Raw genomic sequence first — 22,117 nt, forward strand, 5'->3', positions numbered from 1 at the left:
TTGACAAGCCACAGCTGACATTATAGTCTATGGAGAAGTTTGAAAGTTTTCCCTCTAAAATTGGAAACAAGACAAGTGTACCCACTCTCACAATTTTATTTAACATAGTACTAGAAGTCCTAGCTAGAGCAATTAGGCAAGAAAAAGAAATAAAATGCATCCAAATCAGAAAGAAAGAAGTAAAATTGTCTCCATTTGCAGATGATATAATCTTATACATAGAAAATCATAGACACGATCACAACTGTTAAAATTAACAAATTCAATAAAGTGGCAGCATAGAAAACAATTAAAAATCAGTTGCATTTCTATACACCAACAATAAATTATTAGCAAAAAAAAAGAAAGAAAAGAAAAAGAAAACATTCCAATTTACAATAACATCAAAAACAATAAAATACAAAGGAATAATTTGACTAAGGAGGTGAAAGATCTGTATACTGAAAACTATAAGCTATCAAAAAATATTGAATACAACATTTATAAATGCAAAGACATCCCATATTTATGGATTGAATGAATTAATATCATTAAAATGTCCATGCTACCTAAAGCCATCTACAGATTCGATGCAACCTCTATCAAAATTCCAATGGAAATTTTCATAGAATAGAAAAAAAATCCTAAAATTCATATGAAACCACAAAAGACCCCAAATAGCAAAGCAAACCAGAGGGGTAAAAACAACAAAGCTGGAGGCATAACACTTTTTGATTTCAAACTATATCATAAAACTAAAGTAATCAAAACTTTATGATTTATGCTAGTATGATACTGACATAAAAACAGATACAGACACAATGGGAATAAAATAAAGAGCCCTGAAATAAGTCCATGCATTTACAATGAACAAATATTTAATAAGGGAGCTAAGAATACTCAATAAGGAAAGACTAGTCTCTTCAATAAATGATATCAGAAAAACTGGATATTCACATTAAGAAAAAGAAAATTGGACTCTTATCTCACACCACTCATAAAAATGAACTAGAAATAGTTTAAACACTTAAATGTAAGAACTGAAACCATAAAACTCCTAGAAAAAACACATATGGAAAAATCTCTTTAACTATCTATCTATCTATCTATCTATCTATCTATCTATCTATCATCTACCTATTACCATCATCATCATCATCATCATCATCATCGTCTATATTTTTAAAAGAAATAGTTAGGAAGTATTAGTCTACCTAATAGCAGGGCTTATTATAGAGCTATAGTAATCAAGGGCTTACTATGGAGCTATTACTGCATCAGTGGTACCGATGCAGTAATAGATACATAGATCAATGGAACTCAGACGATTTATGACAAAGGTGCACACATAATTTAATGGAAGAAGTGTATAGCCTTTTCAACGAATGGTGCTTAGTAACATGTCTGAGCAATTGGATGTCCATAGGAAAAAATTTGAACCTCAATCTAAATCTAACTATATAAAAATTAGAAAGAGATCACAAACTTAAATGTAAAACGTAAAACTGTACAATTTAGGAAAAAAACGAATCAGAAAATCTTTGGCCTCTAGAGCTAGGTGAAGAGTTTTTAGACCTGATATTAAAAGGATGATTTATAAAAGGAAAAATTGATAAACTGAACTTCATCAAAATTAAAACCATTTTTCTGCAAAAGACCTTGTTAAGACAATGAAAAGACTAATTACAGGCTGAGAGATAAAGTTTGTAAACAACAAATCAAATAAAGGGACTTATATCTAGAATATGCAAAAACCTCTGAAACCTGAGTTAAAAACCAATCTAATTAAAAATTAGGGTAAAAAGCACGATCAGACATGTTACTAAGCAGGATATACAAATGGCAATAATCACATGAAAAGATGTTCAATATCATCAGCTATTAGGGAAATAGAAATTAAAACCACAATATCATTATACATGTATCAGAACGGCAAAATTCAAAAAAATAATCATAACAGCAGATGCTAGCAAGACTACAGAGAAACTGGATCATTTGTTCATTGCTGATGGAAATGTAAAAGGGTACAGCCAATCTGGAAAATAGTTTGGCAGCTTTTTTTTAAAACTCAAACTTTAGTTTCTATCTAACCTAGCAATTTTACTCTTGAGCATTTATCATTAACAAATAAAACTATGTTCATGCAAAAACCTGTAAGAACCTACACATGTCTGTAGCAGTTTTATCTGTATTAGCTAAGAATGGGGAAAAAAAAAACCACATGTCTTTCAAGGGGTAAATGCTTAAATAAACAATGGTACATATGAAGTAGCAAACCACTGATATGCACATTTGAATAGATTTTGATGTAATTAAATTGAGTGGAAAAAACAGCCTAAAAAGTTTAGACACTGTATAATTCCACTTACATAACATGTTTGAAATAATAAAGTAACTGAAGTGGAGAACACATTAGTACTTGTCCAGATGGAGGAGTTGGGTATGGCTATAAAGTGTAAGCATGGGAAGGCTTGTGGTATTGTAACAGTTCTGAGTCTTAATATGGTTAGGTATGTGGAACTACATATGTGATATAATTTCATGGAAACACACACACACACACACAAATAAATAAGTGCTTGTAAAACTGATAGAATCTGAATGAGGTCTTTGGATTGTACCAGTGTCAATTTCATGATTTTGACATTGTATTATATTTATGTAAGATGTTACCATTGAGGGAGGCTTCATGAGGGGTGTTTGGGAACTCCCTATAAATTTCTTTATTTCTAGTGAATTTATAATTCTTTCAAAATTAAAAAAAAAATTAAAAAGTCAAATTTGACAAAATTTGAAATCATTTTGCTGTGCAGAACCAGACTTGATGATGCTAGCATTATTTTTAAACTTGTATGCATTAAGGAGTAAGGACAAGACATAACTCACTTCTAAACATAAAGGTACTTTGAGCAATTAAGAAGTAAAGAAGGACAGAACTTTATAATCCTTACTTTGTAGCGACAGTAAATATTAACAGGTAGAAAGGGGGCTACATAAATAATTAGTGCAGAAATTATATTCAAAATACTTAGCAACTTTTATGGCTTGGGCACCAACCAATCAGAACAGAATGAGAATAATTAGAACAGATGCCAGCCATAAACTGTGCAACCGTAGAATATCCATCCTACATGATATATTTTAGATAATTTTATTATTTTCTCCACAAAAAATTTCTATTCCTAAAATGTTGGTATTTTTTTAGTACTTTTGAGCCAAGAATACTGGCAAGGTGCTATATATTGGATAAAGCATACCTCAAAGTAATGCTATAGAAAATTACGACTAATTGCCAGTTAGTGAAAAATCTAACTGCTTTTATTAAAATATTTAAACTTTCCTAATTTTTTTACAGATACATCCAAAATATCAGTATAGAAACAAAATAACAATCAAATTTGTTCATAATTTTTAAACATAGATCAAAATTAGCACGTAATTGAATCTTCAATTTTCATGTTTTAGAACCTGAATAGTCAATAATACTAGAATATTTTATGAATTCTTTCTCACAGAAACATAATCTTAGTAAGTTTATTAGATTAGAAAAACAAATATTCAAAGGTGAAATTAATTTGGTTATATTTAATCTTGATAAAATAAATTATTAATACAATTATCAATACAAACTTAATGAGAAAACAGGCCAAAGTCTATATATAAGGAGAAACAAACTATGCCATCCACAAACAGAATCTGAATTTCAGAAATAAAAGTATGCATTTCCTTTACAAATCTGTCAGTTTTATAAAACTCACTTAAGAAATTACCTAAAACTAATTACTGTTTTCTATTATTTTGGAAAGGCAACTTCCTTCTCTTGAAAAAAATATTTCATTTAATAAATATGACAAAAAATAGCTTATGCTGTCTGTGTTCATGTTCATTTTGGACTGTTTTTTTAAAAAGGATAGATTAAGTAATAGCTCAAAGCTTCAATTAAGGTCAGTTGAAATGCAGTAGGTAAATGTAGATAAATGGGTTAAGATTATGGGATTGTTTTTCTGTAGTAATGTGAGAAAATTCATAGTTCATAGATACAGAATACAGAAATGAAGCCACCTAGTTTATACAGAGGTAATTATAACTTTGTGAAAATTTAGAGCCTTTTTAGCAGAATGAAGGGGAGAAACCTCCAATCTATTCATATTAGGCTGGAATAGCTGGCTGAATAATTTTAGCCTACATGGGCTTATTCTTTCCCATCTCTTCAGGACACCCTACAGTAATTTAAGGCTCTTAGGGTAGGTGGATCATTCTGAATTTCTTCCTCCTTGTCTTCTATGAGGTTAATTTGTTGGCTTAGAGCAAACCGGAAAGAAAAGAAAAAGAACAGTTATTTAAAGCCTATGATGCAACAACAAATAAGCTCTGCCTTTCTTGTAAGTGAAACTAAATCTTCATGAAATAGATATTATTCCCATTTTATAAGGAAGGAAATCTAGGCTCCCAGGGATTAAGTATGCTTCCCAAGAGCCCATATTTGGGTTTGACATGGAGTTTTCCCTGATTACGAATCCTATAATTTCCTCTCCTGGTCCTACTGAGTTTAACTGCATTTCATCGTTAAGAATAGTACTACCAGGCTTGAATCGATTTTGATAATAACCCTAACTCAGTGACTTTTGTAGGATGTGTCACCACTGGGATGCTTGTGATTGAAAATGTCTCAGACAAACCCCATGATACTGATTCTGAGTTCTGGGGACAAATATGATGGTGCTTTAAACAGCTCAAGCAAACTTACATCCAAATTATTTAACAGTTAATAGTTATCTTTGTGGCATTTTGTAAAAGACTATATTGGTTCACTAAACAGCACTCTCCCAAATACTAATATTAGAATCTAGTAGTAAGTGGAGAGGTTTTTTTCTGCCACATAGCCTGATGCTAAAATTCTAAAAATGCACAGAGCTATGATGACGAATACATAGAACATAATGACTTCACCACTTTCGACCATATTGTAAGAGAAGGACGTATGTTTTTACATTGAGTAGCAGTATTATCCTTCAAATCAAAAGGCAAAATAATTGTTTAATGTGCATAGAATAAGTGGTTGTTTAATAGCTATTTGTATTGAGCCATCCATGGTCCCCTTTCCTCCTTGACACCAATAAGAAAACATCTGCTAGTTTTATTTTCCTTGCCCAAGAATAAGTCAAATCAGTTGATATCTCCTTCCATCTGTCTTTCACTTATCTTCTTATTATAGTTGACCAAGGAATTAATTTATGTACCTATGTAAAAAGATTTGAAGAAGCATACATTTACAGATCCTTATCTACACACACACACACACACACACACACACACACACATATGAACATTCATAATAATAGGCATACATGTAAAACATCATAGAATTCAATCTTCAGGGGTAAAATAGAAATTATAATACTAATACAAATTTATGGTATGTAACCCAGTAAGGTCTAAAATGTGCAATTTCAAAATTACTGCACTAAAACTTCTGTTTCCAGGTAAGGTAGAGTGAGCAGATTATAACCTATGAGGACACATAGAAAATCTAGATAAAATGTAAAAAGTAAGCAGTATAAGTCAGAGAGCGGCTGAAAACAACAGATATAGACCATCAGGATTCTGAATAGGAAAGAACTCTGGGGTGGTGAAGAAAGAATTTGCAGTTAATTTTGTTGATTCCAGACTCTGGAAACAATCCAGACTTGGCCTGGAAGGAAGGACACTGCTGGGGGTTAGAGAAATCAGCACTGAAGAGAGAGGGGTCTTGAGGGACTGAAGTGACAAAATACAAACTTGAGAAATCTCAAACATATGGTCAATTAGCCTCTGACGACATTCGTCAAATTCTGAAGCTACAGGGTCTAGAGGAAAAAAACTGAAAACATCACAATTTTGTTTGAGGTTTTGCACTACTGAGAAAAAAAATAACACACTTTAAAAATATTGGCATACAAGACCTGCCACAGAACAGCCTCTGCATGAACACACTAGGCCAAGGTTGGTTCTGTGGACCAAATCCAGCTGCTGCTATTTTTCGTATGGTCCACAAGCTAATAACAGTTTATACACTTTTAAATAGTTGAGAAAAAAAGAGAATAGTTTGCTATATGAAGTATATGAAACTCAAATTCTGGTGTCCTTAAGCAAAGTTTTATCTGACTACATCAGGCCTTTGATTAATATATTGACTTTAGCAGCTTTCTCACAATAAGTAGTGCAAAGAGACTGGGTGACCTGAAAAGCCTCAAATATTTACTACCTGACTCTTGAAAGAAAATGTTTGCTGACATGCAATAGGCTATTTATTGAAAACCTGGGTGGGCAAACACCCTAAGAATAGGAGCACACCAGAGAAAGATTGGGTCTTACCAAAACTCAACCCAACCTCATGTTGGCTCAGCTCCAGATTAGAATGAGGTAATTAGCCTCCACTCCATCTCCCTGGCAGGAGAAAGAATACATCTTTGCTGGAGAAAGATATTATATTGAGCCTCTACAGATTTTTAATACATTTTACACACATTTCATCCTTCAGAAAATGACTTCACTAAGTTTCTTCAATCTAAACTGAATTATGATACATATAAAAAAGTCTAACTTAACTAGCAGGCTTGACAGCAATCAATGAACATCCAACATTTCAAACAAGAAAATTTAATCTATGTTATTTAAAGAAAAGAAAAATAAAACGCAAGTAACAGTATGACCTAAAAGCACTTCTCTTGGCAAGAAAAAGTATATCTTCAGAATAACAGCATTCTAATTAGATGTTAGTTTCTATTGTAAAATATTCCATAATATATAGAATAAAATCTATGAATTATTTATTCTGTAGAAAATAAAAACAAGTAGTAATTGACCAATTAGAAATTATTTTGAGCTATAACACTATTCTGGGACTTATTTCTCAATGACATGTTTTTCAGACACTGGTATCAAAATTTAGGCATCTACCATCCTGAGAAGAGAGACAAATGTAGATATGGCAAAAGCTGATAACATCGAAATATTATAATTATGCAATATGTTATGCCTATAGCTCTCCCAGCATTTTAGATTTTGACTTCAATAGGCTTTTATAATGAAAAGAACAACTCAAAGGAATATGACAGCTGAGAAGTTCAATATGTCATAGAACTGCAAAATTGTTAAATTCATTTTAATTAGTATATACTAAGGTTTTACATTTGTGGCATAAGTAAATTGTAATTTCCAGATATAAGAGATCAGGCCATTTTAATTTGTAACCTATAACAATTGGCAACACATGTCTTAATACTCTAATATTTTATTTAACTCAATAGTATAACTTGTGAACAGTTCCCTTAAGTCATAGAAATAATAACATATTCTAGATACTATCTGAGAAAGTCAGAATTACTGTTAAAAGAAAAAACTTTTGGAATTACAGACTTTTTAAAGACTCTAAAAGGTTTAAATAGTCCTCATCACTTTTAAGAGTTCTTCAATGATTGATGCCTCTGAACAAGGCTCTAATAATTTGATCAAATAACGGTTGTGAATATGGCCAAATAATAAGTCATCAGGAGAGTATGCTATTTGTCATTTTAGATTAATTATAAATACTCTTTTAACATTAAACTCTATTTTTTAAAAATTATAAGTATCTTTAGTAACAATGTTCATCTATATAATTTCCTAATTTCAAGTAAGGCTTACATTCATGTAATCCTCAAAATTGTTTTAAAAAATTCTTCACAGACATGAAAGCCAGTTTTTAAGGAAGCTAATGTCATTACATTGGGAATTGGAAAATACTAAGGATAACCCAGCTCATTTATGCAACTATATTTTTAAATGTTTGATTAAAGGAAAGTAGCCAAATGTGTATATCTTTATCTCACTGATTCCTTAATAACTAGCAGAATACTATGCCTCAAAACACAAAAATCAAATCTTATTTATAGCTCCACAATAATGTTTCTTTACATATCATATTTAATTCCAGTGGATCAGAGTCTTCTGAACGACATTGCAAACAGAAATTTCTTAGTAGGTGGTGGAAAGTCAGGCCAGGAGTCAAACAGATCCAACAGAGATGACAGAAATGTAAAATCCAACACAATCTCCTCAGAGAGAAAAAAGAAATCCACATGGCACTGCTGAACCGCTGAGTTAATTCTCTCTCCTATCTGAGCATTAAACATTACATCTTTAAAATTGTTTCAACTAGATTATTGCTTCTTTAGGTGAGACCCTCTGCTAAGAAACACAAACATTCTTGAAGTACAATGTTGAGACACCATAAAAACTTAATAACCTACCATTTTCTTTGCACTCTTCTGGAGGTTTAGCCTTTTTCGCAAGTCGTGGATCCAGCCATGATGTTGTCTTTGTGTTATGGCTGAAAAGAAAAGAGATCACTCTGAACAGGCACATACTGAAAGGAATCAAGTTTATTCCCTAAGAAAAAAAAGGGGAGGTTAGTGCAACAAAATTGCAATCGATACACTTAATTTGCTTACTGGTTCTAAGTAGCCCTGAAGGAGGTGTAAGAGTAGTTGTGCAAGGCAGCTGTAAATTTGGCAACCTCAGCTCCCTGTCCTCAAAGCAGCTATTTTTATTAAAATCAACTAGAATGTTGCCAAGTTAACCTCATTGAAAATGCAGAACTCATCTAGAGCAAAAGGAATTTATTACAAATACAGGATTCTCCAGTTGGAAGAACACAGTTCACAGGCTCTGATACTGTTTCCTGAGTTTTGCAAAAGAATTATATTCATCTTAAACCTGCCCTTTTCATAAATAGTTGTTTTGTTACTCTTTAACTACAGAGCTGGCAGAGGCAGTACAAAAGTGATGCAAATTATAGCATGTTCTTGGGATTCCGACATTTTCTCAAAAAGTGATTAATAGCAATTTCATTAACCCACAGTTAGTTATATTTTCCTTTTAATCCTTTTGAAAAATCCATCTAGGGAGGTAAAGAATAAAAATGTCTATAATCTAATGTGTTTATGGAATGGAATTTCTGAGAATTAATGATAGCTTTAATGACATTTTTATTTTGAAAAATTTTTTTTCTGGAATGTATTTTGCCAGAAATTTAAAAAAACAAAGGGGGTCTTCTTAGAGCAGGTTTTCTCAAAGAGGTCCTGGATTCACCTGTATTAGAATCACCTAGTGGAGTGATTAACATTGCATATTCTAGGTTGTTATAGAAGTATCAAATCATAATCTTTGGGGGCAGGTTTACAAAATCTCTATCACTGGTAAGCACTCCAGGTGCTTCTTATGCACATTATAATTCTAGAACCACTCAGTGGCTCATAACTGTTCATTGGAGCTAAAACCTTTACTATATATATATATCTGTCTCAAGTCATCTCATCTACCAATGAACAAATTATCAAGGATGTGACATTTGTCAGGTCTTCGGAAAGAGAATGAGTGAAGTCACAAGTGTGGAAAAGTGTCAGGTTTATACCAGGCAGAGCCAGAAGGCCAATGAATAAAACATGAAAAGAAAGAGTGGAAAATAGTTTTGAAATATAAATTAAAGTCAGATAATGGGGATATTTGAACATAATTTTAAGGAAGTCAAAATGATAATATCAATTTCACATATATATATATTTTTTTTCTTCAATAAAATTTAACTATGTTTTATCATCTCAGAGCAACAAGTGTTAGGTAGGTAATCTGATGAACCAGTCTGCACTTAAAGCAAAGGTCAGAAAATTCTCCCATGCAGCATATTTAATAGTAAACTTTTGGAGACCAAGTGCCTACCTAATGAAGGGAATTTCAAGACAGGAATGAAGACAGATGGACACTAGATGGGCAGTGGGGAAGCAATTCTAAGATGTTAAAATACTCTTTATATAACATTTTCCGGATGATCATCCTGTTTGCCTAAGTGTAGACCCATCTCTGATTGAGAACTGAGATATTCAATCCTTGGGTCACAGAGTCTCTGCTCCTTGAAGAAGATTCCCTTTTATTTCTGACTTTCACGTAGGGTAAAGGGAAAACACCTTCCATCACTTTCTTCATGTTTAGGAACTCTTCAATGATTAATGCCTTTGAGCAGGGCTCAAATAATATGATCAGCTACTGATTGTGAATTTGGTCTAATTATAAATTATCAGGAGAGTATGCTAGTGTTTATTTCTCCAAATTTGACCTTTGTACAGTCTGATGGTGCTTCATTCTCAAGTTTCAGAAGGGCATAAAGTATTTCAGACACTTTCATCTCATTCTGGTTCTCATCTCATTCTGGTAGTCATGTTAATATCATTTAGTCTTTTCCTCTGAACTAAAGACTTGAATGCATGGATGGAGGTGGGATGGAGGTGATGACTACTTCAAATATGAGAATAATAGTATTGGGTTTAGTGTTTGATGCTCCCATTTTGAAAAAAAGTTACTTTTAAAATGTTCATGATAGACATGCCTCAGTTCAAAGTGTGTGTGTGTGTGTGTGTGTCTGTCTGTCTGTGTGTATGTTGATGTCTATGTTTCTATGTGCTAGGGAGAAATGTTAGAAGACAGGCAAGGGACATAAGTTTTCCTTCTTTTTATCCTCACCTTCTTCAAAATCCTTCCTCCAATTTGGAGAAAAGTCATTTCTAGGTCTTTAAGACATGTTCACATCTATGCAAACATATTTATGGATACTTATTAAGGGACCATTAGTAAGCCACTGCAGGGAGTCAAATGACCATTTCCATATCAAACCACCATTGGTCTCAAATACTGGCTAATACAGAAGAGAACTCTGAATTTCCTAGCATTTCTGAGTTTATATAAAACATTTCATTACAGGATGATTTTTTTTTAGGTTGAACTAGCATTAATGGTATGTCACTTTAATACATTTTGACAGATTGAGTTTCTTAGAGTTAACAGCATTTTTAGCTGATCTTCTGCAATGATTCTAAAGGAAATGTGGGTAGTAGTTCCCTCCAGTATTTGTCTCAAATGTCACATTTTTCTGTTTAATTGTCTTAAACAGCACTGTTTTTCAATAGTGGCTCTCATCAGCCTTGTAATTTGCATGCTTCTTCAAGATGCCCTACAAAGGGGATATTTTTAATGCATTTGGGAGACAACAGACCAAGTGACTTTCTCACTTCTTTTAAATTATATATTTTTAACTTCAAAAATACCAATTGAAAATAGGGTGAAATACTGGGCAGAAAACTGTGTACAAAATGGGATCATGGAGGAATTTTTCACCATATGCATGCTACCTTTTTTCAAATTTAAAGATGTAATTTTCTTTCACTTTCATTGCAAGAATAGAGTCTGAGGCAGGACATCAGTTTTCTGTATCGATTCAAGTTATGTAGAGCACAAGGGACAGAAAGGTAAGATGCTAATATTTTAAAAACTTTAATTTCAATACTAGTTTCTTTAACAGAGAAACATGAACATATATATGTTGCATCTGCAAAGAAACTTATTTTTCTAGCTGGGGAATGGAAGAAATATTTTCTAGGAAGTTTGAATGTATTTCTATGGATAAAGTTAATGCAATGATTATAAAAAGTGAGAGATCAAAGTGGACTAAAGTTAGTAGCTATTCAAGATCAATCAATGTCATATTAAAAAGTCCAAATAAAAACCTTTAAAAATAGTTTACCCAAAATTCTTCTTTAATGTTAAACTCTGTACTGAGTCTATCTGGAGGATTAGAACAAACTAGAAGTAAAATTTTGTTCAATTCTGAATAGAATTTCCTTCAATTCTAGTTTAAATTCGTATCAGAATGGGCTTGAAGACATGTGATAGACTGACTTGTAAAGAATCAGAAATTTGTGCATATTTTGTAAGTTTAACCTTTTCCAAACTGACAAAAAAGAAGTAGGTTAAATTATAATATCTTATTTCTGAGGAAACATCATTCTCAGATAGAAAGTGCTTCACTTCAACAGGAAAAGCTGTTGACATTATGGCATACCTTTGCAGTTATCTTCACTATCTCATACATTTCCTGACTGTCTACTTTGTCAAGGACTGCACTAGAATGTTCACACGCATCACCTCATTGTGATTGTGGCTACATATTTTTAATTCCATTCTGCAGATAAAGAAACAAAATCTGAGAGAAGCAGGGTAAAGTGCCCAGGCTTACACAACTAGTATGTGAATGTGAAAGAGCTAGCTAGCATTAAACCTAGATATGTCTAATTCCCAAATCAAAAATTTTTTATGATCTGAAACCAGAAAGAATATTAAACCTATCACTTTGTCTTCTATACTGAGGTGCTTTATTTCACAACCTCGAAGGATATTCAAAGACCCTTTCCCAGATCCTTTACCAATGGTTTAGAACTGGAGATCTTTATGTCCTATTTGAGGATAGTAATCAATAACTTTGTGCTAAATGCCTTGTATTTAGCAGGTAATATATTAATTTTCACATGCATAGGGATGAAAGAGAGAATATTGTGATTTAGGAGGCATAGATAATATCGCTAGAAACATTTTCTCCTTATAAACTTGAATTCTCTATTCAAATTACATTCCAAACAAATTCTCTTAATTCAAATATGAATATTTTTTCAGAATAAGGTCTTAAAAATCCTGATTTATCCAATCTATATATATATAATTATTAGGTCTTAGAAACTATACTAAAGAATTAGGTTAATAAAAGTGCCATCAAATGGGTAGAGTATTTATTAGGAGCAAAACTAAAAATTTTTATATAGATCATGCAACATTCTATCCTCCATTCCATTTTCTTCATTTGCTCTATGTTATTCCAGTAAGGGTACAAACCCCTTATCAGTTTCTTTGGTATATAAGTAAATCCTCAAGGGTAACCCAATTCAAACCTAATTTTGAGACATGCCCTCCTTTCCTTCCTCTTTTCTCTATATTTCTTTTTATCTCCTTTTCCCACTCTCCTATTGTTACCCAGATCGAAGTAATAGTATCACTACTGCACCAATATGACATGATATTCCATCAACTGAAATTTTATTAGTGGAATAAGAAACTTTTATTATCAAATACACTCTTTTCCTTTGCTCCATTTTCTCTAGAAATAGTAACAGACTTAAAACAATGACAAATACACTGAATTTAAAAATTCTTCCTAAGAAGCCAATTCTAAATCTTAATCTTTAACTGATAGATAAACTGTATTTTCATTCTGGGAGATACTATACCAGAATAATACTGAGAATGAAGTCAATGATATTTGATTGCATGAAGCATAATCTTTTGAACAAGGTAAACAAGGTCTGTGTAATTGGTACTCACTTAAAACTTAAATTGATACAGAAATAGTAACATAAGAAGAAACAGATTGTGTGTCCTGTTTAGAATTTAAAAGCAAATTCAGTCCTGACGAAGATTTAGGAAACCATGTATAGCTATGACATTTTTTATAGATGTAATTTTTAGTTTCAAAAGCCTGTTTTAAAAAATCTATTATTTAAGATGACATAGTGTTCACGGCCATTCAACAAGATGGTAATAAACAAATAGGTTCTTGTTGTCATTTTGTTTTTTGCCAAAGCAACAGCAGTCTCTTTTTTTGTCACTAACTAAACTGACTCCTAAACAAAGAAGTAATTTAATGGGATTCTCAAAGCATCAATCTAGATTAACCCTATGACTCTTTATGGAACATACAGCCTCTGGAATAGTGAATTTCTGGCCAAGAAACTTTTAAAACAGACACTAATTGTGACATAAAAGTTTACTTTTATTTCAGTCATGTTTGTTTATATAGTGGAGGAGGTATGGGCTAAAAGCAATGGCATTGCAGGGTGACAAAATTATGAGACCTTGAAAATGTTAATTTGTCCAAAGATGCCTCAGTATCTCATTGTAAAATGTGGGATACATCAAAATGCTTATAGGGTGGTTATGATATAATATATGTAAAGTAGGCACCACACCAGAACAGTTAAGAGCAAGGATTCTAGGGGCAAATTATGTCACATGAGAGGGACAAATCTGTTTTGTTGACTACTATATTTCTTGGGTTTAAAGTGTTTCCTAGCAAATAGTATGTGTCCAATAAGTGTGTTAAATAAATGGAATCGAAGCATCCTGGCTTTGCCAATTCTTGGTTATCTGATTAAGGACAAGTTACTTACCTCTATAAGTCCCAGTTTCCTAAAGTGAGAATTAAAGGAGCACTATGTAAATGCTTACTATATTAGCTATTATTGCTAAGGAATCTGAATGCAGTTTGAAAAATGTAGGCATTCAATAAGTTTTAATTATTATTATTACTAATTTGAATTTATAATTAATAGATTGTCTATTTTAAAAGATAATATTAATGAAGATGATGATATGAGTTAAGGAAATTATTGGCTCTAAACAATATTATGCATTTGAAAGTTTTTTTTTAAACTGCGAAACCTAAAAAATTACTAATGCTTTAAAGCATGTTTGGAAGAGCGTATTCACTTACAACTGAAAATTCTGTTATTTAAAAACACTTTCTCAGATATTCACCTTTTCCTATTATAAATGATAAAAGCACACTGCTTTTATCATTCATCAAAGGATGCAGTTCTGAAGAGTATGGGAAATATAGTTGGCTTATATGTTCAGTATTTAGAACAAAAAACCACTCATCATCTAAATGTAGAACTTGTAAAGTACTGAAATATATAAACTATTTTGCAATACTGTGTCAATAACTATTTCAAAACATTATTGGACAGAAGACAGAAACATGAAATTCTTACCTTAATTTGAAACACTTAAAATGCATATTTAAATTAACATTTCGGCATACTCAGAAATAAATATAAAAATATATGTACATATATATTTTATATATATATATGTATTAATTTTATACACAGAACCACAGGGTCTTTCTCATTTGCTTTACTTTCTGTTTTATTGTGATCTTCATTTCAGCAAAGTGTAATGAGGGGGTGTTCCCTACCAGAGGAGACTTCCATTACTCTAAGTAACTCTAGAAATATTTGTACCAGAGGTGAGTTTTTTTTTAACTGATGTTAGCTCACTATACCTCACAAATCTAATTTCCCTTCTTTTCTACCTTTCTTCTGTCTGTTATACCTCCCTCTCAGCTTACTTTCCCTTTCCTTTTTATCTTCTTTCTTCACCATGACTTTGCTTCAGGAATACAAACTTTTATATTACAAATTGTATTTGTTTATAAGTTTCTTGGCTACAAATTCTGGGACACATCATGGCTTAATCCCTAAGAAATTCCTATTGCCCCACCATCCTCCTCCTGTTCTACCTGATTTTTACAAGGAGCTTTTATAGTATAGAGTTTATTCACATAATAATTAATTGTGATATCAAAAGAAAAAGTACATACTGATTAAGAACAGTGGGTTTAAATGTTGATTTTGTCAAACGTAGTTAGGAAGGGAAGGAGCATTCAAGAGCAGGGAGTGAAAGCAGAAGAAAACCCTCAAAAACTGAGGGAAAAGTAAAGCAGAGTGAAGCATAAGCAGAGAAAAAGAAAACTGCCGTGTGGGTTGTGATGTTGTGGAAATGAGGGACCAGATGAAAAAGATACTTATTCCTCCTGGCTCTGTGATGCTTGAGTTTATCACACTGAGTCTTGAGATTCAAAGGAATCTTTTTGAAGGAAAGAAAGGTAGAGCTCAAAGTGGCCCAAGATGAAGGGTGAGGTGAGGAGGGGATGCCTCCATTCTGTGGAATAACCTCTTCAGGCAGCATTTGCCTCTGCCTACTACATTAATCACTTTTTCATCGCACTCACTTCATTCAGCCCTTACCCCAGGCTTCTGCATTCTCCTCTAGACGAGTCTACCTCAGCATCAGCTTTCTCACCAAGAATGAAATTGTCTCCTCCTTTTTGTCTTAATTTTCCAAGTCAACCTATCTCTGCTCCTAATACTATCCATTCATCTTCCTCTGCAGAAACAAGATGATGAATAAACAAACAAAACTCTCTGCTTGTTTTTCAAAAGCACCAATGATCTAGCAAAATGAAAACTAAGCAATCATGTCACAAGATTCATAACTAACACTCACTTCCCTAGTAGGGCCAGGTCTCACTAACCATAATGCACCTAAGGACTGGGTTTCATAATGGAAGTTGCTCTATCTACATATCACCAACTTTTCAAGTATATGTTATTCACCTTTCTTGTGATGCCTTCTTTCACTACTTAAGTCTGTGCATATCCGTCTCTGAATAGTATCACAAAATTCAGAAATTGTTTACTTCTCCAACTTGACAATAAATTTGAGAGTAGTCACAAAACCTTTTGAACCTTTGAATTCTGACACTGGATGACTGACTAGCATATTAATATAATAATTTTGGTAGATTCTTCCAAATCTGGACAAAGTCTTATCATTTACTATACATCATTAACACAATTTCTGTCTTCCAAGTCAACTTTCTTTACAATCTCCAAACCTGGCACCATTAAAAGAAAAAAGTTTATTTTATAATCATAAAGAAAGATAGTTTTTATAACTGTATTATTGGAAACATTATAAGGAAACCGTTCTTTAATCAACTGTCATGCTGGCTTTCTTTCGTTATTTCCACAAAGCCTTATTTCCCTTGAATTATTTAATAAAAACATATGTATGTCATTAGTCTCCTTGTTCTTTCTGAACATCAATTGTTCTGAACATAAATGTGTGACCTCACATCTAGGGTTTATATTTATTAAAAAAATTATGACTTTAGATACAAATACTTTCAGCCATCTAAAAATTCTATATGACTTTTTCTTTTCTGACTAATTGATAAAAGATATCTTTGGGTTATTGATTATAGCACTAAGAAATATTCTAAGAGATTCTTATTCTTTTTTAAACTTCAAGACTTGTCACAAGGTGAACTTACTCAACCTAATCTTTTCTTTCCTTTGAGAATTTTCTCCCACAAAACATGGCTTTTCTCATCCATATTGGAGACAAACAGAGTGCCAAGTAATTATCTGATTATGTATTCCCATGGCCACATGTATCAAAGTTTCCACCTACACATGAGAATTAAATATTGGCATGTGGTAACATTTCAGTTTCACAACTGAGTTCTGCCTATGGAGATCTAAGTCACAAATCACTATGGGTTTGGAAAAGGAATCCAGTTTTAACATTTTTCTTGAATAATCAGAGTTTACATATCTTTATCCACCATCAGCACTGAAAACTTGTTTCAATTTTTTTTTGAGGCCTATACAATTTTGAGAGAATAAGGGTTGTTGTTCATTTACATATGTTTAGTTTTTATTCTTTCTAATGAACATTTTAATTATCTTAAGCACATCAATTTAATTTTGTGCTAAGATCTTTGACTTAGGAGTTCATTTTTCAAGTTATTCTACTTCTAGAAGATAAAGAAAAGCTAAACAGTATTAATGAAGTATATAAAAAATTTAGTTTGGAAAAAAGTACCCCTCCCCCCCCAAAAAATTAGGTTGAGTAAGTATCGCCAGGGAGTTCAGGATTAGCATTTTAGTTCCCTTGGCAAGTCATAAAAATGATTAGTAAGAAATACAATGGAATCTAATAAAAATGAGTATGATGAATTATATAAAAACTAATTACTTTATTGACACCTGACCTTAGGGTCAAATGCTATAAATGTTTTGTGACCAGCAAGCATTTTCTTCTAAATAGCTGTATCTTATTAAATCACTAAACATGATGATAAATGTTTAACATCAATCTGGTTTAAAATGTGGGATCTCATTTGGACTATATAGACATCCTGGAAGAGGAGAGTAAGCATTTCCCAATGACATGTAGACTATTTCCTAATTCAATAATAACATCACATGGAGATTTGTCTTTATATTCATGATTATAACAAATTTTACAGTAAAATTTTTTAATTTATTCTTTTATTTATAACTGTAATTTAGAATCTTTAAGTGTATTAACATACTATCCCATTATTCTCTAACAAAGAAAGAAGCTAATACCAGAAACAATAAAATTCATTATTTTATTCTGTCTCCATTTCCATTTGCTACATCATTTATATACTGCTAAGATCTTTATGGAGATGTTCAAAGAAATGTGTGAAACTCACTCAATGAAGTAGACTTCGCCCTTTTCTGTATAGGCCATTTCCCAGTTATCAGGCAATGGGTCTGATTCCTCGCTCTCTTCCAGTTTAGTTGGTTTCGCATCATCCATCTGCTCCTTCAGCTCCTCAGGCTGGCTGTACACTGGTGCAGGATAAGGCTGGGAGGGTGTCTCCCCTGAGGCACCTGCACTCTTTTCTTCATGTTCACTAGATTCTATGAAAGGAAAAGAGCATGTGGTTAGTCACTCTAGCCACAGTAACTACTGAATGAATGTGGAGTATGCAGCACCAGGGAATAAGCTCTGTGAAGGCTAATAAAAAAACACAATGGCAAATAGCTCTGAAAATCATCATAAGGCCTATATGTTCCCTTTTCATCCATCGTTTTTGTTTACTCTTCAACTAATTATTGCTAATTACTGAATTGGAGGACAATTTCACAACACAAGTATTGTAGACAGAATAATCATCCCCTAAGTATACCACATCCTACTCCCTGGACCATGTGAATGTTACCTGACAAAGAAAAAGAGGATTTACAGTTCTGATTAAATTAAGAATTTAATTTGAGATTGGGAGCTTATCTTGATTATTCAGGTGGGCTCAATGTAATTTTAAGGGTTCTTTAAAGTGTCAGAGGAAGGCAGAAGAGAAGGGTGAGCGGGAGATGTGACTACTAAAGAATGGCCAAAGAGATGCACTGTTACAAACTTTGGACATATAATAAGGGGACCAACTACAAACCAAGAAATGTGGGTGCTCTGTAGAAGCTGGCAAGCCTCCAAAAAGGAACAAATTTCTGCTGACACCTTGATTTTAGCCCAGTGAGACCCATATCAGACTTCTAAACTACAGAACTGTAAGATGATAAATTTACATTGTTTTAAGCCATCAAGTTTGTGGTAATTTATTACAGCAGCAATAGAAAACAACAGAGCAAAAACCAAATGACATACATACTTTAAAAGAAATGGTAACAATCTTAGAAGACAGACCCAACAGTTCCAATCTGTATCTAGTACTCCAGAATAAGGAAGAGGAACACAGGAGGAAGAAATAATAACAATTTAAAAATAGAATAAAATTTACCTAAAAGGAAGAAACTCTTTGGTCTGCATATTGAAATAGCTCATTTAATCTGAGGCCAGATTAATGAAACACATAGGCCTCTAAACACAGCTAGGTGAAATTTCCAAACTATAATGTTAAAAAAAAAGCAACTTTAACAGCTTCTATACTAAAGAAACATGATTGCTTACAATGAAAAGAGGAGCAGAAGAGCATCAGATCTTTCACCTGTGACAGATTAAGCTCAAATGCAGTAAAGTAACATCTATGGTAACATTAGAAAAAATACATCAACTTAAGAACTTAACTTTGCCAAAATATTCATTTATCCATACAAAAGAAAGTAACTTTAAACATGCAGAAGTTCTGATTGTGTACTACTCATGCATCCTACCTGAGGATGGCATTTGAGGAATTATTATAACCATATCATAATGACAGAATTAGAGCAGAGATCTCAAAATAGGGAGAGAAAGGAAGAAAATATAAATTAAGAAGAAATAAATCCTGAAAAATAGAGTTAAATGTAAATGGAGGATGGTCGTATTTCTGGAAATTTATAGAATGTATAAAAAAATAGATTCTTGAAAAAGAAGGAAAATATTATATGAATAATCTATTACCAACATGGGTTTTAAACTTTATCTTGGAAAAGTTCAGTGTGTAGAGGGTGAAAAAAAGTAGAGAAATGAGGATATTCTAAAGAAAGAACATCAGACAGTGGGTAAACAATGTAACTTTAAATGCTATTTATTTAGAGGATGGGATTATTGGCCAAGTATTTTTGTCAAGGTGTAAACTTCATTGTATAATGGGGATATTGTTGAAATATCCCCAATGTATATTCTCTCTGAGCTAGTCAAGTTTTTTTCCCCTTCCCATTTAGCTTTTCTACTATTAAGGACAGACCATGAGTCTTACATGTCAGGGAAGAGCAGAGTAGCTACCGTCTAGAAAAAGGAACATTATTGGGGTAAGTGAGAAGAAAGATATAATGTAGAATTCTCCACAAGGTAAAATGGTGGCTGGAAGAAAAATTCAAAGAAATGTTTAGATTTAAGACATTGCCTGTGTATTCAGGGATTCAGCAGCACTATCTTTAGGTATTTGTCTGGGGTGTGGCATGGTGGTTGGAAGAAGAGAGAAACCACGAATGAGGTCAAGGGAGCCAAAAGCTAAGGGGCCAGTGAACATCTTACATTTAGAACTTTGGGAAAAATGTTTTCTGGAGCATGGCTTCAAATCTGCACTGAGGGAGTCAGAGAGGAGAAATGATGGAGTAAAAACATTTGGCAAATACTATGCCCAAGACTTCCTTGTTTCACAGACATCATCTAGAAGTCCAAGTGTGCTCCAGTGGAAAACCTGGAAAGTAGCTAAGAGCAGAGAACCAATTGGCCTGCAGTGAAGGTCACAATGATTTCCTCATAGCAGGTGTGGTGGAGACTGCTTAACGCAGAAACTGGAAGGGGAGCACTACTAACTGATATATAATGTCAATGTGAGGAAAGAGTAGCCAAGTTGGAAATATAAAATGGTACAATTATTTGGAAATATAATCAATAGCTATTAACATTAAAAAGTACACATATACAAATATACATATACTTTGACTTAATAATCTCACTTAGAGAATATATCCTTTAGAAATAAAGGTGGTGGTATGTGAGGATGTCTATGTAATAATATTTATTGCAGCATTGTTTGTAATAGCAAAGCCTGAAAATGATATAAATACATATCAATGATAATATGATTAAATAAACTGTAGTTATTACTACCATGGAAAACTAAAGTGTAAAAACAATGAATTAGATATGTATCTATCAACCTGGTAATGGTGTTAATTATAACTATTCAAAGAGTAATCCAAATTTCAGAGTAACATATATTGTTAATTCTATTTTTTTTTTGAATAAGCAAACACCAAGCTAAATATATGTATATAATTTTGTATATAACTATATGAGCATAAAAACAGGATGGAGGAATCTATAACAGATTGTCAACTTTAATTACTTTGATTACCTAAAGATAATGAATTTAGATAGTGGCAGAAGTTTTCTTTACTTATCTTTGCATTCATTGGCTATTATTTTTATAACTTCAAAAATTAATAAAGATAATTTTAAAAAGGTAAAGTAAAATGTCATCTTATTGAATCAATTTTCCCCCATATGCACCAATCACAGAAAGCAATATAAAATTATCTTTATGAAACAGGAAACCCCAAAACATTTTACAATCTTTCTTTGTTCTGCCCTTAAAATGAAGACTTTTTGAATAGTGACATAGTCTCCCAGCTGAATCCTCCTACAGATTTGACCTTTGCAGACTGTGTAGGAAAGAAAGAGCAAGAGAAGGTATAATTGCTTTCCTTAACTTATTTTTGATGTTCCTTATTACAACATGTAATTACCAATACATGAAAAACACTTCTCAGGTATTTCCAAATACCATGTTGCATTTGAAAAGTTAAAAGGCAAGATCATGCTCTGAACATATTCATTTATTCAATATTCACTTAATCAATATTTGCTAAGCATTCAATTGATGTCAGGCACTGAGGACAAAAGAGTCAGCAAGAGAGGCACAATCTCTGCTTTCATGGAACTCAAAATATATAAAGATGTGTAGTTTTTAAACAACTTTAATTGTGATGAATGCTACTGAAGGGAAAGATGAGATTTGAAACATATGCATTTACATAATGTCATCTAAAGAATAAAGGAAAGCCTTTTTTTCCCTAATGTGTTGTCAACTCTGAAACTTGAAAAAGGAGTCAAGAGACATCTTTAAGAGGAAGGTGAGAGTGAAAAAAAACAGACAAACAAGAACCGGCTTAGGCAAGGCCTTAAAAGGCATGCTCAGAATCTGGCACTGTATCCTGAGAGCAGTGAGAAGGTATTGAGAGTGGAAAAAGCAGATGTTTACATACCAGTGGGGGAATTATTTTTATGTTCCAGATAAGAGATGATGATGTCATGGGCATGAAAATAAGTGGACTGAAAAAATATTTGGAGCGTAGCTTTCATATGATTTTCAAAAAAAATGGGACAAATGAGGAAAAATAAGAAGTCATGG

At 32.6% G+C, this 22,117-nt stretch overlaps 1 protein-coding gene across 7 annotated transcripts in view; it reads right to left on the reverse strand.

Moving 5' to 3' along the window:
- Positions 1-22,117, reverse strand: part of MAGI2 (membrane associated guanylate kinase, WW and PDZ domain containing 2) — a 1,221,159-nt gene that overhangs the window by 395,189 nt on the left and 803,853 nt on the right. For all 7 annotated transcript variants that reach the window (XM_036231069.1, XM_036231070.1, XM_036231071.1 and 4 more), the window contains 2 exons: positions 17,969-18,179; positions 8,250-8,329 (listed from right to left, as the gene is read on the reverse strand). In XM_036231069.1, coding sequence (XP_036086962.1) covers positions 8,250-8,329; positions 17,969-18,179 — 291 coding nt within the window. The remainder of the gene's footprint in view (positions 1-8,249; positions 8,330-17,968; positions 18,180-22,117) is intronic.

The sequence above is a fragment of the Rousettus aegyptiacus genome, unplaced genomic scaffold (assembly GCF_014176215.1).
Source record: "Rousettus aegyptiacus isolate mRouAeg1 unplaced genomic scaffold, mRouAeg1.p scaffold_m13_p_13, whole genome shotgun sequence".
Classification (NCBI taxonomy): Eukaryota; Metazoa; Chordata; class Mammalia; order Chiroptera; family Pteropodidae; genus Rousettus; species Rousettus aegyptiacus.